Genomic DNA, 14,921 nt, shown 5'->3' with positions numbered 1-14,921 from the left:
AATGGCAAAGGGCTGAACTAAACATCCCGCATCAAAAAAATTCCTCCTGCTGTTCCCAGAGAGAGAACAGAAGAGAAGAAGAGAAAGGGAGAGAGAAACTGGAAGGGCTCAGTCTTAAATCTGGATCATGATGCTAATGGGACGGAATACTCTTATTGATCAGTCTGGATGTCCGTCAAGCTCTGCCCCATCCATGCCCGCCTTCCTCAATGCTTCTCACCTGTGGGCAGAGCGCTCAGAGTGTCCTTGGGTCTCAAACCAGAGCAATTGAAAACATTAACTCCCTGCTGGGGTGTTATCTTTTTGTTCTCAAACTAAGTCCACATAACGAGTGTGCTAGCTATGAAAAAGGAAGGTTTCTGACTGCAATAAGGAAATTAACCCATTTTCAGTCAAACCGGCACAAACTGTATACCTTAATATGTACACATTTGCATAATCATGGAAATCTGGCTGGATGAGACTGTCTAAGCTTTGTATGCACAAGTTTTCAGTAGCTACACCTAGATTTCTAGCTCATAAGGCTGGGTCCCTCTGCAGACATCACCGAAGGCACAAATTTTGAAACAAGTTTAAGCAAACTTGTTTCAACTGTATTTTGAAACAAGTTTAAGCAACCTTGTTTCAACTGTATTTTGACTTGGACTAGATGGAAGAACCAAACCATATTTTGGGGAACATGTTTCAATAAGGATAAATTTTTGATGATAGCAACATAAACGAACTTTTGAAGTTTCAAATATTTTTAAGGAAATTCGAAGTTTTCATTAGATGTTATTTGGCCTGAATCACATGCCTTCTATAGTTCCTAAAGGCTTATAGAAAAGTCACAACATTGTTTTTCAGCACTTGCTTGTTTGAATAAAATATGTAATTTGAACATAATAGATAGCTTGATATATTCAGGATTCCACCAAAAAAAAATACTTGAAACTCCTGTTGCAAAAATTTTAATTCTTATATTAATCTTTTGGAATGAAATCTTGCGTTTTTGTTAATTCATACCGAATTGTGCTTTTGTAGAGTATTAAAGAATCATTGAAGTTTAAAACTTTGAGAAATATTGCAATTAACAATATGCCATTTGCTGTTTACTTTTATTCAATTTTTAATTTTGTATTATGGATATCTTATGTGTCTGTCTAGGTGAAGGTGATACAACTCCTACTACAACTAGTTTGGATGGTAAGTAAATTTGTAGATTCACTGTGCAGTGCATGTATTGCATCCTCTAAGATAAACCATTTCTTTCTGATCAGGAAACAAGACAAAGATCAGTTAAAAATACAAAAAAAAATCATACAACTATGGAAAAATTGCTTTTAGAAGAGGAAAATGTATCATATCTTTATTATAATCCTTTGTCTATTCTTACTGTCCAGTCTTGCCAGTGGTGAGATGTGGTGATGGTTTTCAATTATTGCTTTATAACTATATCAATCTCCTCAATAAATGTATTTAAATATATATATATATATTATATTCCCTATGAATATTTATATAGACTGATCCAGCTTCACTGAAGTAGTTTTGATGCTCTAGAAATGTATTTCGTTAGTGTAGGAAAGTTAATACATAATGAATATTGACCTTCTTGTGGTCCTTATGTGCAACTGTACAGGTTTCCTACCGCTGTTTTTAGTAAAATGTGATCTCTGGACCTGCTTTCAGATACTGCCATTCCTTGTGCCTCAACAAAACATTTGAGAGTTGTAAATGGAATCCCAACACAAACTAACGAAGGATGGGTGGTTAGTTTGACATACAGGTAACTATCACTTTGATTAGAAAGACAATACATCTACTAGGATATTTGCTTTTGAACTTTAGAAAATGATGACAATAATAATAATAATACTTCTAGATTGCAGTTAAATCCTATAAAAACAGAAAATTTGCATTTCTGGAACATCAGGTGATTCCATACTATTCACTCTGTCAGTGAAATATCTATATGTTAATTATCAGTAGCTTACATACATGACCTTGTAAAGTATTCATAGAGTTCTACTCTTTTATTAGATATTGCAGACCAGTACATAACATTGGCTTAGTATGCAGCATTAAACTATTTTAGAAGCTGCCACCAAAAAGCTTGAGTTTCATATCAATATTTTCACTTTAAGAACAGTGTATTTAGTTGTGAAGTGTTGGATTCAAGATTTATATCTGTGTCAAATTTAGCTTTCTCCTCATATCATTGCATGCAACGGAAATTTATTTTGTATTACAAAAATAATAAGGAGCTATAAGGAAAATCTTTTCATTCCGTAAAACAAGACCCTAACATGTACAGCTGGAAATGTGTATTGCATTATGGCAGATTTTACTTTGTTACTGTGTAAAAGCCAGAACACAGAATTACTGTTTCCTACACTCATTACTCTTGTTCATAACTCATCAGCTGAAAGTGTGAATCATTAATGTATAACAGGAGATACACCTCATGCATCAGCCCTGTATCTGCTATCATAAAAAAAAAAAAAAAGATAAAAAAAAGAAAATATTTTAAAATGTTTTTATCTGCTGATACAGACTAAATAACAGATCAATTCTATCAGCTTATGATTCACACAAAATCACAGAATCACAGAATTGACTGGGTTGGAAAAGACCTCAGAGATCATGAAGTCCAACCCTTGGTCCAACTTCAGTCCATTTACTAGATCATGGCACTAAGTGCCATGTCCAATCTCAGTTTAAAAACCTCCAGGGACAGTGAGTCAACCACCGATTTGTCATCTCTTTCAAAGCTGTGTTGTAAAATAGGTCTTAAATGAATAACTGGAGTAAAAGAAAATATAAAATTGCATTTCCTACATTCTTTCATTGCTAGAGAAATTCCTGGGGTCCTTCCCGTTCTTCATAATATTTGCATCACATGAGTGCCATTTAGAACTAGACCTTTCTGGAAGTCTAGCAGATGGTGCAGGAATACATTTCTAGAGGAACATCAGTCCATTCCTAGACTAAATAACCAGAACCACTCTCTGGAAAAGTTTGTCTTTCCTCTATTTTTAAAGCAGCTTTAATCTTTCAGGAAATTTTAGATGGGTAGGGCGAATTACATCTGTCTGCCTAAAATTCAAGTAGCTAACGTTAAGGTAGTTGAACCTGGTTTTTGTGCTATGCAACAAAATTCCCTTAAACAGATGAGTAATTAAATGATTGCAGATTCTTTTGTGGAAAAAGGATTCCTGGAATACTCCAGCAGCAAAATATATTTTTAAGTATTACACGTGGACATAAAAATGTAGTTTTATTTTGTATTGTTACCAAGGAAGCAAATAGAATGTTGTCTGAAACAAAATCTTCATGACTTCATGACTTTCTGCCAAAAATTATCTGTACACCTCAAAATGGAATACCCATGTCTGAATGGTAAAGGCCTAGTGATACATAGAAACTTCTATTCACATTGGCAACTCAGATCCACCTCTAAATGTTAAATTAATCAATTATATGTTTTCTTATATATTTGATCTGGGTTCTGTTATCAGCTATATTTAAGTATATTTGGATTGATTTTGTCTGCTTTATGGAATAGTTCTGGATTTCTGCTGCACATAAATAAGAAGTTTAACCTTCCTATGTGTACTAGTCAATCTTCTAAAGTAGATGATGAAATCTTATAAATTTCTTTTAATAATTAGTGTTGGAAATAGAATATGCCAGAACACATTTATACTCCTGATTGTGAGATTTTTATAATGAAAGTTTTCAGGATCTATATTTTAAAAATAATTCAGCCTTTTGGACCAGATATTTTGTCCCTCAATCAAAGTACAATTGAAAAAAAAAAACAACGGAGACAAGCATCTGTGTTATTCTGCTGTCTTTGAATTCCATATAGTCTGGGTTTCTTCCAGCAGTTCTTTGCAAAGCTTCGAACATTTGTGTGATTTGAATTTATAAATTGTGAGATTTTAAGCTTTTCCTAAATTGCTGACAATTCTGATTCACTTTCCAAAAGACTGCAGAAAATAAATGTGATTTTGAAGGAAAGAAGGAAACTAATTAATCTGCATTCCACACTTGTCTTTATTTTTGAAAGAACTGTCATGTTTAATTGCTTTAATTTTACTTGATATATTATGCTGCAGGTTTTCTATAATCACATGTAGGATGTCATACACTGCAGATTGTTTCCAACTGAAGTATGTGGGGACAGAAATCTCATAGGCAGTCTCATGGTAATCGAATAGGAACTATCCGTCTTGAGGTCAATGCTTTGATACCTACATGAATAATGACCAATTGTTGTTTACATCTGGTGGCAGTTTGGGGACGTAAATGTTTCAGTCTAGTTCCTATTACAAAGCATTAGTCTTTCCGCCTGGTTTATACATATTGGAGTAAATCTCTGCAAAGTCATAGTTCTATAAGTTTGGAAACTGAGAACAAAGGGACAGAGACAAATATAGACATATTTTCACAGACTGACAGTCAGCTATTTTTCGCCAGCAAAAATATGTTGGGAACAAAACTACTTTTCAAAATTTTTGACTGTGTAGAAACTAACACAATGACTTTTTCTATTTTTCTTTTTTCCCCCAGGAATAAGCATATCTGCGGAGGTACTTTGATAAAAGAAGAGTGGGTTCTAACAGCAAGACAGTGTTTCCCTTCTCGGTACAGTAGTCTCAGTAGTCTGTAGCTTTGCAATATTGAAATGCACCTATTTTCAGTAACTTATCAGCACAGCAATTCCTCAACTTAAATGTAGAAGTTTTCCCTTCTGTTTGGCTTCAACACTGTTTTTCTGATGTAAAAGTCCTGTGGGACCTTGGTATATTCTGTTGTTGTTGTTGTTAATCTAAAAGACCTCTGGTTATTTTATATGGAAGTATAAATACGTTTTCCAAGTGTAATGCTTAGACAATTGCCTCTTTATGAAAATAATCTCATACTCCTGCTTAACTGGACAAAAAAAAAAAATAGAAAAATTGGGTAAATCTCCAAAAGTTCAAAGGTTCATACTGTCCAAGGATCTAAATGGCTGGATACTATTAGGAAACAAAAATTAGATTTTAGTCACAGTAAGAGATAAAACTGTGTAGTGGCTTCAGACCAAAAACTTACATCTGAGCATGTTGATTTTGGAATAACAGTTGGCAGCAAAAAGCTATTTCTGGTGAAGAGTATTAGTTAAGATCTTCTGGCATAATCATATTAAGCAGAGTTTATTGAGTTATTTTATTATACACTCAGCAAAAATCATAACCAACTTTGCCTCATTTAGGTACAAAGATCTGAAAGACTACAAAGCCTGGCTTGGAGTTCATAACATCAAAGGAAAGGGAGAGGACAAGCATAGACAAGTTCTGAATATCTCCCAGTTGGTATATGGCCCTGCAGGGTCAGATTTGGTCTTACTGAAACTTAGCAGGTTAGTTGCTATTATTGCCAATTCCAGGGTTTTTAACTGATGAATGAGATTCTTCCTAAATAAGATTTGCAAATTCAGTTCTCCACCATATCTGATATTGCATATGATGTCTCCATAGGTGAACCTTCAATTGATATGCGTAGAAATGCAGGTTCGCCTACCTTAATCAGAAAACAGATGTTACTTCTGAAAAATCGTCCTTACTTTTTTAATTTGATAATCAAGTTTAGGTTTGCTGGGAGTTTGTGGGTCTTCTTTGTTTGTTTGTGATGTGTGTTTGTTTGTTTGTTTTCTTTTAAACAAACAAACGAACATGTATATATATGAAGTTTCAAACTTCTTCCATATTAGTGAAAATATATATTAAAATGAACTGCCATCATTACTTCTTTTTAAGATGAAAATCCAAGTTAAATAGCACAAAATTCGTGACAGCATTTCAAGAAATCTTTTGACAGTTAACAGCTGTAGCACAAAAAATGGGTAGAAGAAACAGTAGGTAGAAGAATCCATCATATTGTTCAAAGATGGAAAAAAAGGAAAAGAACTAACAAAGTTTTTAATTTTTATATTCTGTAATAGATTTAATGTCAATTTAAATATACATTTTAGAAGTTTTAAGTAAAATCCATTATATCTATTATTTATTTTCTATTTTCAGACCTGCCATATTGACAAATTTTGTAGAAATAATCCGATTGCCCATTTCTGGATGCACCATTCCAGAGAGGACCAGTTGCAGTGTTTATGGATGGGGATACACTGGATGTAAGAAACTATTTTTAAAAACTAAATGAATACGTTGACATCTTGCTTCCTCTTGTCATTATAGGTGAGGCTGCTGGTATTGCCTGATGCCACACTTGTCCAATAGTTTTTGTGTTATAATGCAGTTTCATTTTTTTTTTTTTCCTAATTTTGTGAATCTTTGAGCATTTTCTCTAGGATCATTCCATATGAAATATTTTCTACTAGTCTATCCTTTTGTTTGTTTGTTTGTTTCATCTACAGGCAATATGATTCAAACATTTCAAAGACTGAACTAGAGAAAAATATTGTTCCACATATTAAAAAAAAGACTGGCAGAATTGTTTGCAGAGTTCTAACCCTCTTTTGAAAAATTCTGTTTCATCTACTTGAGCAGTCTTTGCATGTCAACTAGAAGAACTAATATAGAATCATGTAATCAGAGGCATAAATAACAGACACAAAGAGTCTGAACTATGGATGCACAGGCAACCTCATGTCTGACATTTCCTAACTTTTGAATATTGCGACTTTGCAGCCTGACTAATGTTTATTAAACACATTTTTTGTGTGAAATAAATACAAATATGTGGGCAAACAGACCTTTATTTAGTCTGGTAAATACTATATCTGGCTAATTAGGTGTCGGTGATAAAGTTAATAGCTGCCAGTTGACATTAATTACTTCAATAATTACCGTGCTCAGATGTCGTTTTGCCACAGACCCTGAGTAAGCAGCAGCAACATACACTGTCCTGGAAGCAGAGCAGAAACTAGACTGTAACTCCGAGGTTCTCTTCCTTGTAACCGTTACTCTGCATTTCTTTGTGGGCGGCAAGTAATCCACACCAGCCCTCTCCCAGATGACCGCCTTTGATGTTCCCAGCATGGCCATATTTACCATCCTCTGGGGGCCAGGGAAGCCAGGCTAGAGCACGGTGCAGCAGCACAGGAACTCTGAGCTTAAGAGAACTGATAAGGAATTTGCAATGTTGTGGAGTTATGTAACATAGTAAATACATAACATCTGTCATCCAAGGACTGTACTATATTTTTTGCACTGCTTATTAGAATCCTCACAGCGTCCTGGTCAGGGAAGGAAGAAGTGTTACATCCGTTTTTTTCAAGAAAGCAGGATAATAAGTCAGTAAAGGGCAAGCTTGGCATTTTCTTTTGATGGCTGTGCAGAGAACAGGCAGGTCCAGGCCCTTTATTTATCTTCGCAGCTTGTACAGACTTGTCTTTCGACATGTAGAACAAGAGTAAGCTCCATGGGGCTCCTGCTTCCTGACCTTCAACACTGATGAATGGAGATTGCACAAAGCTGCGGCTCTGCCCTTGCAGGCACAAAGTCATTCAGCGTAGCTGAGCCAGCACAGAAGGAGAAAATCTCCGCTCTGTTACAGTATTTTTCAAGTCACACGTCTTTCCCTAGGCCATGGCAGACACTATTACACATTAACTTGTGTTTAAGGCAGGGAGCAAAACCCTTGTTTTACTGATGGGAATGACAACATTCTCAGGCTCACTTTTTCTGATATCTGTGATTGACAGGGCAAGCTGAAGCGACCTGTAGGATAAACCCGGTTACCTAAACCTTTCTTCTAATACAGCAAAGATTCTCAAAATATTCTGAGAGAGCTAAACTAAATAAATTTATCGAATATCTCATTTGTAGCAAATATAAGAAATCCAAATGACAAATGCATAATAACAGCGAGAATGAACAAAAAAATGTCAGTACTGGAGAGAAAAGACAATAATTGAAGTCACATTAATAAGTTTATCCAGACTGCATCTTCTTACCCCCTCCCTTCTCCTCCCCCTCCCCTCCCCCCCCAAATAGACTAACGTTTTCATTCTTTTTTGATCCTAGTAGTTAACTATGATGGCCTTCTCCGGGTAGCAAACCTGTTTATTTTGGGAAATGAGAAATGCAACCAATATCTCAAAGGGAAGATCACTGTGAATGAGTCAGAGATCTGTGCTGTGGCTGAAACCGTTGGTGCTGGGCCTTGTGAGGTAAATATTATATTTCGAAGTACATTCTTAGGAGCCATCAGCCTGGTTATTTCTTTCCTAGAAATAATTTATTAGAGTTTTTTATACTTATTTTCTTTGCATTAAACTTGTACACACACACAACAACAACAACAACAATAATAATAAGAATAATCATCATCATCATCATCATCTTTTGTGTTGGAAAACAATTTGTGTTTCTAGTAATCTGTTTTCTGCCAGAGTGCAGGAACAAGTTGCTTTGCTTCAATTTCACTGCACCACCACACCGGTGATGGATTTACATAAATGTTAAATATATTTATATGAATAAACACTTTGCTAGGCTGAGATAAATCTGAATTCTCTATAATAAGGGCTAAAGCGCACTATGTGCCAGCAACAGCAGTATATTTTGGTTGAGTAGAAAGCAAGGCTGGAGCAAATTTAACTACTTAGTCAGATGGGGACTTACATGAAAAATACTAAAAAAATCACTGCTCAAGAGAGTCAATGAAGTTACGAAGGAAGGAAAAAGATCCAAAAATGTGCTGAGGTTCAGTATTAGTCAGAAGGCTGGAGCGTTTGGTGTCCCTAGTGAAGCCTGAGCAACATATCAATGAGGACAGGGGAACTACTTCAGTGAAAGCACGGTTTGATACAGTCATTTTGCTGGGGACTGGTTTTGATGATAGAGAAAAGACACCTGAGGAGAAATGTTGTAAATCATTTAGTACAGAAAGATATCATTTTTTGTGTGGAAAATCTTCCTGATGAGAAGATGTCTAGAAGGAGGGTAGTCATGAGTATTTGGTATCTGGAACTGAATGCATTTAATATCTAGAAAAAGGCAGATGGTTTCCTAATACTGGCGTTAACTGAGCAGTGAAGCTTTTCCTGTCAAGGAGTGCTACCAAACTGTGGGTAAATGAAGTCTTCATCGGGCTGAGGCCCTTCCATTTATTAATATTGCACAGGATCATTTTGTTATTGCAAAGTATTTTCTTCAAAATCAAATATTTAATCATAACTGAGCTCTTAGACATGTCAAGGCTCATAAACGAAACATCTGCATGGAAGTCTGCTGGGGATCCTGCACATTTTTTTTTGTCTGCAAGAAGAAATGGACTGAATTAATATTAGCAATCAGTCTTAATCACTGCATGGTTTCCTGCTCCCTGAGTTCCCCTTTGAAACTACTTTCCTCAGCAGAGAAACAAAATCAGATTGGCAGGTGAAACTCCACTCCTGAAGTGTTTTATGAGCCACTCTGAAGGTTCTGACATAGTTCATTGTTCATGTGGGAACTAATCTGCAGTCAGTCAGGAAAGAAAACAAACCAACAAACCAATTGAAGGTCAAGCATTGTTGTTTCTCTGGTGATCTGGAGAGAGTACAATGCTAATTGTCAGCTTTGATGTTTTGAAATGACATCTCACTATCCGATATGAACACTCACTCTCTAGTTTTGCAGCTAGTTTGCTGGGTTCAGTACACGTTTTGCCTGGGTAAAAACTGAATCTATGTTCATATTCGATCCAGGTTAAAGGCCCAAATCTATGTGACTGTATCTAAATTACTGTTTCAATCTCATTTAAATTGGGTTTATTTTAGTGCTAAAGAAGACCTCAGTCTGAGTTGGCTGTACTCCAAATGTTTACTGAATGCATGGAGTGGTGCGTAGATGTCTCATTCACTTAGAATTATGAAAAAGAGTATTTTAACAAGTTCTGTCTCAAAATTCTGTCTACAAAATATTACCTTTTATTATGTTTGGGATTCCTCCCCTACCCTGACATCTTAATACGCATAGATTCTCACCCTAGGGCCTTGCAAGATGATTGACTGACAGATGATATTAACCTGGCTCTGTCAGTAGTGTCTGATGCAAAGCCTGTTATCACAACAAAGATGTTTATCAGTCAAGTCACTTTCTGCTCCTATTGTGTATATGCACATAAACAAATATTATGCTTGCAGGTAACTGAAAGAGGAGAGTAAAATATGGTAGTCTGAAGTCACTAGAATCATGTATAAAAATGGATCAGAAGATTTAATTTGCATGGGATGCAATCAAAGGTTAAAGACCAACCTTGACATTGGTTCACATAAATTCTGGTTGTGAAAAAGATATAGGAAGTTGGGTTTTGTCCTATGGCAAGAATAACTCTATTGCCTATTCATTGAGCTAAGTTATGCCCAAAAGAAACCAGTCTGTAGGAGACAAGTGGGACCTGTGCCTTAAAGCATTTTGATAAGAGACATTATTTATTTTTTCCTAGCGAGATTATGGTGGTCCCTTGGTTTGTGAACAAAACAGGCTGAAGATAGTAGTTGGTGTCATTGTTCCTGGTCGAGGATGTGCAATTCGAAATCGTCCTGGGATTTTTGTTCGGGTCTCATATTACTCCCGCTGGATACACAAGATCATGATGACTTACAGAAAACCCTGAAAATCTCAACAACTTCTATTCAAAGAAAGATTTTGGACAACATGGAATTAATGTGTAATGTAAAAATCAACAATTTTTTAACTACTTGATAGTCAAGTTTATTGAGCTTCTTTTAATATTTATGAGTGTTTTTGGTGTTTTTGTCTATCAGTGTTTTATAAATGTTGGAGTGATTTACAATATATGCAAGTATGGTGACATATCTCCTGAAGATACTTGAATGGGTAAACAATTTTGCAAAGATATTATTACTGGATGATAAATGTTTTTGTAGGAATAGATCATATGACCTCTTTTATGCTGCTCTTCAGAGTATTTTAGAAGGAGAAAAAAAGATGTAGTTTTATTTAACATACCTTATCTTTCTATGAACCATGTATTTCTTTTTGTATATGACAAAAAACCTGAGAGATATATGCATCTGTCAAGGACAGCATATATGATCATATTTCTCTTCTCCCCCTTATAAGAGGTCAAATATTTCAATATTTCATTAAAATTAATCTCTTGAGAAATTAATCTTTTCATTATTGATGGACTTTGACAAACCTGCCATAAGCAGAGCTCTCATAGAAGTCAATATAACTTCCTTTTACACAATGCTTATAGACCCTAGTTCTGCACTTGGTTCTTTCAGTGTGAATGTTGTCGCCTAAGAGACATCTCAAAAACCCTTTTGGATGATGGAGGAGACACAGAAGTGGATTACTTGGCAAACTGTTGATCGTTTGTTTAAAGTTAGTTCCAGAAATAACTGAATTTACAATGCTAAATAGAGTATGTAATGCAATTTGAAAAATTAATCCTGATTAGCTGATGACAGACTTTGGCCATTAAAATAAATTTCAACCAAATATATCCAAATCTTTCTGAACAGATAAATGCTAAAAATTCACTTGATTCTAGTTATTTCATGAAAGCAACTCTGTATTTACAGCAGGAAAAAGAATAGTCGAATCTGGCATCTGGCTGAGAGACTTAATATTGGGAAAAGTAAGTTATACATTAATAGTTTTTCAGAGACTTAAGATCTTTAATAAAAGCTCACCTAGATTTGGACAAAATTATATCTTTTATATAATTCCTTTCAGTGTAATAAAAATATTGTAGAGATTTATATGATCTTGTATGTAATATGGAAAACGTCACCAATAGTTTAGTAGCTTATGTTTCCTGCCTATATGTAGAACCATCATTTTCCTTTATGTTGATGAGGAAAAGGAACAGATAATCAGCCACTATGAAAAACGCTTGTTCTCCTTCAGGCATTTAGTTGTATGGTTGGAAGTATTAACAAATACATTGCTGTAGGTGGCACCAATTACCCTGTAATTTCTGGAAAATTGGTACAACATATATCCAATTGTTAGTTTTACTACTGTACATGTAATTACATAAGTAACTGCACTGTTACTTCACTCATGACTATGTAATTGTAAATGTTTCCATAGCAAATTGTATGGTATGTGTATCCCATCTAACTGCATAGCCGCTAAAGCTGACATCATGCTGTAGACATACAAAAGGACATTTCGCTCAGAAGACGCAGGGTTGAGTTCTGCCCTGGCAGAAAGTAACCACTTCAGGGGAGCTGTCTTTGGCGGCAGCCCTTGTGTTGACTCACCAAATTATTTTCTTCAGCAGTGCACTTTGACTTCAGCGGGACTCAAATATGCTTACATCTTCTGGTGAACTGGGATGAGGTTCAGCCCATGCTTAAGTGGCTTGGCTTGCTGAGATTTGTGTCAAGCATCCAGCAAATTCTACTGGCACATGGGAAGAATTCTTTCAGCAAGCGGAGCTTCCGAAATTCCTCCTTGATGTAAATAGTCTCTTTGGACAAGATGCGACTTCTCTGTACAGCGGTTCTGAGGTTGTGGGTGCTATGCAGATAGTCTGTCTCAATTTATTCTTGCTGCCTCTGGAGGCTTTGTGCTCCTTTTGGGCATTTTTACTTACCAGGCCTAAAGAGGGCAGGATTTAGGCTGTTGTATTTCCAGTTAATTCTTGCCATGTACATGAATACTGTATTCTTCCTAAGTATATACTGACTACATCTTATTGAAAGGATTAACTTTTTAAGAGAGACATCTGAAAAACTCCAAGTGAGTTTTGTTTTCAGCCACAAGTAGAACGTGGATAAAATATATAATTCCATGTTCACTCTTTGTATTCTAAGAATTGTTATGTGCTCACTGTATTATATTTGCAGGCATTTTGTTATGTCTATCTGAAAAAAAAAAAAAAATTGAATCCTAAAATATTTTAGTTATAAGCTTCTGCTGTGCAGAAGACTGTGATTTTTATATGTATATACACATATATATATTATAAAAATACTGTTTTTTGTTAGACAACGTGTAAGGATTTTTACCTGTTTGTTCTGGGCAGCGCCTCAGTAAAATAAATTGTGCAGAGTTGATGCTCCAGAACTTAACATGTTTGCATATACTTGCTTATCAGGTGCTCTTGCTCTCCCTATCTCAGCATGGAGGGCACGTGAGACTCTGAAGAGCAAGGGAAGAGAAGGATAATGATATGTGGTAATGAATTTGTACTTCATTTATTCCTGTGAATATTTCTTGTTGGTACCAATGGTACTGTACCAGGCAACTGTTATAACTACAGGATTCTCTTAAGAAAGGACACTCTATAGATTTTTTTTTTCCCTGTTCTAACATTTTTCTCTCTGTAATAGCAAGGGAACCTGATCTAGTGCCCATCTAAAATGTTGGAAAGCCTGTTACTAACTTCAGTAGATTCTGGAATTTACTTTGTAAATATGATTTTGTTCATATTAGAATTAAAGGGTACAGAACTTAAATACTTATCTAAGGATATTCTTAAAATACATTGATTTTCATCTTCATTCTTCTTGTTGCAACTAATCCTTGGTCTCAGAAAAGCACAATAACTGGATACAAAATTTTGGAATTAAAACCTAAGAGCTGATTTTGTGCTCTTGAAGTTAGTTTGACTTTATTACTGATTTTCTTTGGCCATTGGAACTGGCTAACACTTCTTTCTTCCGTTAATTAAAATATTTTTCCCTTAAAATAAACTTTTTTTTTCCCTATCTCTTTTCTCATAAACCTCACAACCCTCAGAGAAACTGTAGCTCTCATCAGGAATGTACTGGTCCAGATTTTTGCTGCTATTGCTGGAATCTTCTTCTCTAGTTTAAGATTAAAATTCTCTGAGGTATTCTACAAACCCTGCTGCAAGCAATGCCAATGTACTTGACAGAGCTGCTCTTGAGCTAGAGCTTTTCAGACAAGGGTCCAAATACAGCTCTGAGGGTCAAAAGCTACTCAGGCAAAACATTCCTTGAAAACACTGAATGTGATTGTCCAAAGAGTGGTGGATGAAAGTTGCTCAGTGCTTTTCCCTATGACTGTGTACTGAACTACAGGCATCCTTATACATTGAAAAGCACCCAGGTTTTCTACCCCATAGCAATTACAACAGAAGGTGAGGCTTTTCTGCCATCCTTCTGGAAGGCTGGTTGTAAATGAGTTGACCCCCGTGGAACCTGTATAAAACCTGTAGCATTGGTTCTTTAGCCTTGTTTCCTAATCAATTATTTTCTTCCTTCCTCATGTGCACTGGCATATTGTTGTTTTATGAATGTTGGGGCTGCTGGCAGGAACTAACATAGCTTTTCACCCTCAAATTTTGCAGTGTTCCTTTTTAAACATACTCTTGAGCATTTATGTATGGTGTTTCATTGCATGGGATCTAACTTGAGGGAGCTGCCTGTGGAATTCAGTGTATGATAAAAGTATTTTTTTTTTCATATTTAAGTGAGAAAAAATGCTTCCATTAAATACAACTAGCAGAATGCCTAATGAAAAGGGAACACTGTGGTTATAACTCGTATTACAAAATTTCTGTAATTAACAGCATCTTCATTAGTTAATAAAGTTGGTATTTTTGTAACCTTGCTTACTCTTATTATTCTTAATAAAGTATTTTATAAAAAATAACTTAATTAGCATTATATTTCTTATTTAAAGAAGAAGGTATTGAACCCCATTGCTAGGCAGAACCTTAGAATAATGAGTGGCTTCGAATTCTGATTTCTGTGAGGGACTTTAGTATGCCGAGTAAGGAGGACTGGTACTTTAAGGATCTTTATGTGTTCAATAACAGAATCAAACTTAAAATGAAATCTACAACCAAATCCATTCTGTGGTACTGTTGAGTTTCCCCAAGAGCTTCCTGCTGGATTTCTGAACTGAGAATGTCCTGCATATGTTATGGAGAGAGTATATTTGTGGTGGAAAGAATGTAACTAACCTAAACATGAGTATTTGTCAAGAGGTTTGTAG

General features: G+C 35.5%; 1 protein-coding gene across 8 annotated transcripts in view; it reads left to right on the top strand.

Annotated features, from left to right (window-relative positions):
• Positions 1-14,576, top strand: part of HGF (hepatocyte growth factor) — a 62,942-nt gene extending 48,366 nt beyond the window's left edge. For 2 of the 8 annotated variants that reach the window (XM_065862644.2, XM_065862642.2), the window contains exons 12-18: positions 1,147-1,185; positions 1,672-1,768; positions 4,558-4,632; positions 5,243-5,389; positions 6,051-6,157; positions 8,013-8,158; positions 10,420-14,576. In XM_065862644.2, coding sequence (XP_065718716.1) covers positions 1,147-1,185; positions 1,672-1,768; positions 4,558-4,632; positions 5,243-5,389; positions 6,051-6,157; positions 8,013-8,158; positions 10,420-10,590 — 782 coding nt within the window. In that variant the 3' untranslated portion in view covers positions 10,591-14,576. Of the gene's footprint in view, positions 1-1,146; positions 1,186-1,671; positions 1,769-4,557; positions 4,633-5,242; positions 5,390-6,050; positions 6,222-8,012; positions 8,159-10,419 lie in introns of those variants that run through there. The other 6 variants (XR_011737088.1, XR_011737086.1, XR_011737087.1 and 3 more) reach the window with 6 other exon arrangements.
• Positions 14,577-14,921: the final 345 nt, after the last annotated feature.

The sequence above is a fragment of the Patagioenas fasciata genome, chromosome 1 (genome assembly GCF_037038585.1).
Source record: "Patagioenas fasciata isolate bPatFas1 chromosome 1, bPatFas1.hap1, whole genome shotgun sequence".
Taxonomy (NCBI): Eukaryota; Metazoa; Chordata; class Aves; order Columbiformes; family Columbidae; genus Patagioenas; species Patagioenas fasciata.
Note: the sequence above shows the minus strand (reverse complement) of the source record. Positions and strands in the feature narration are given on the sequence as shown.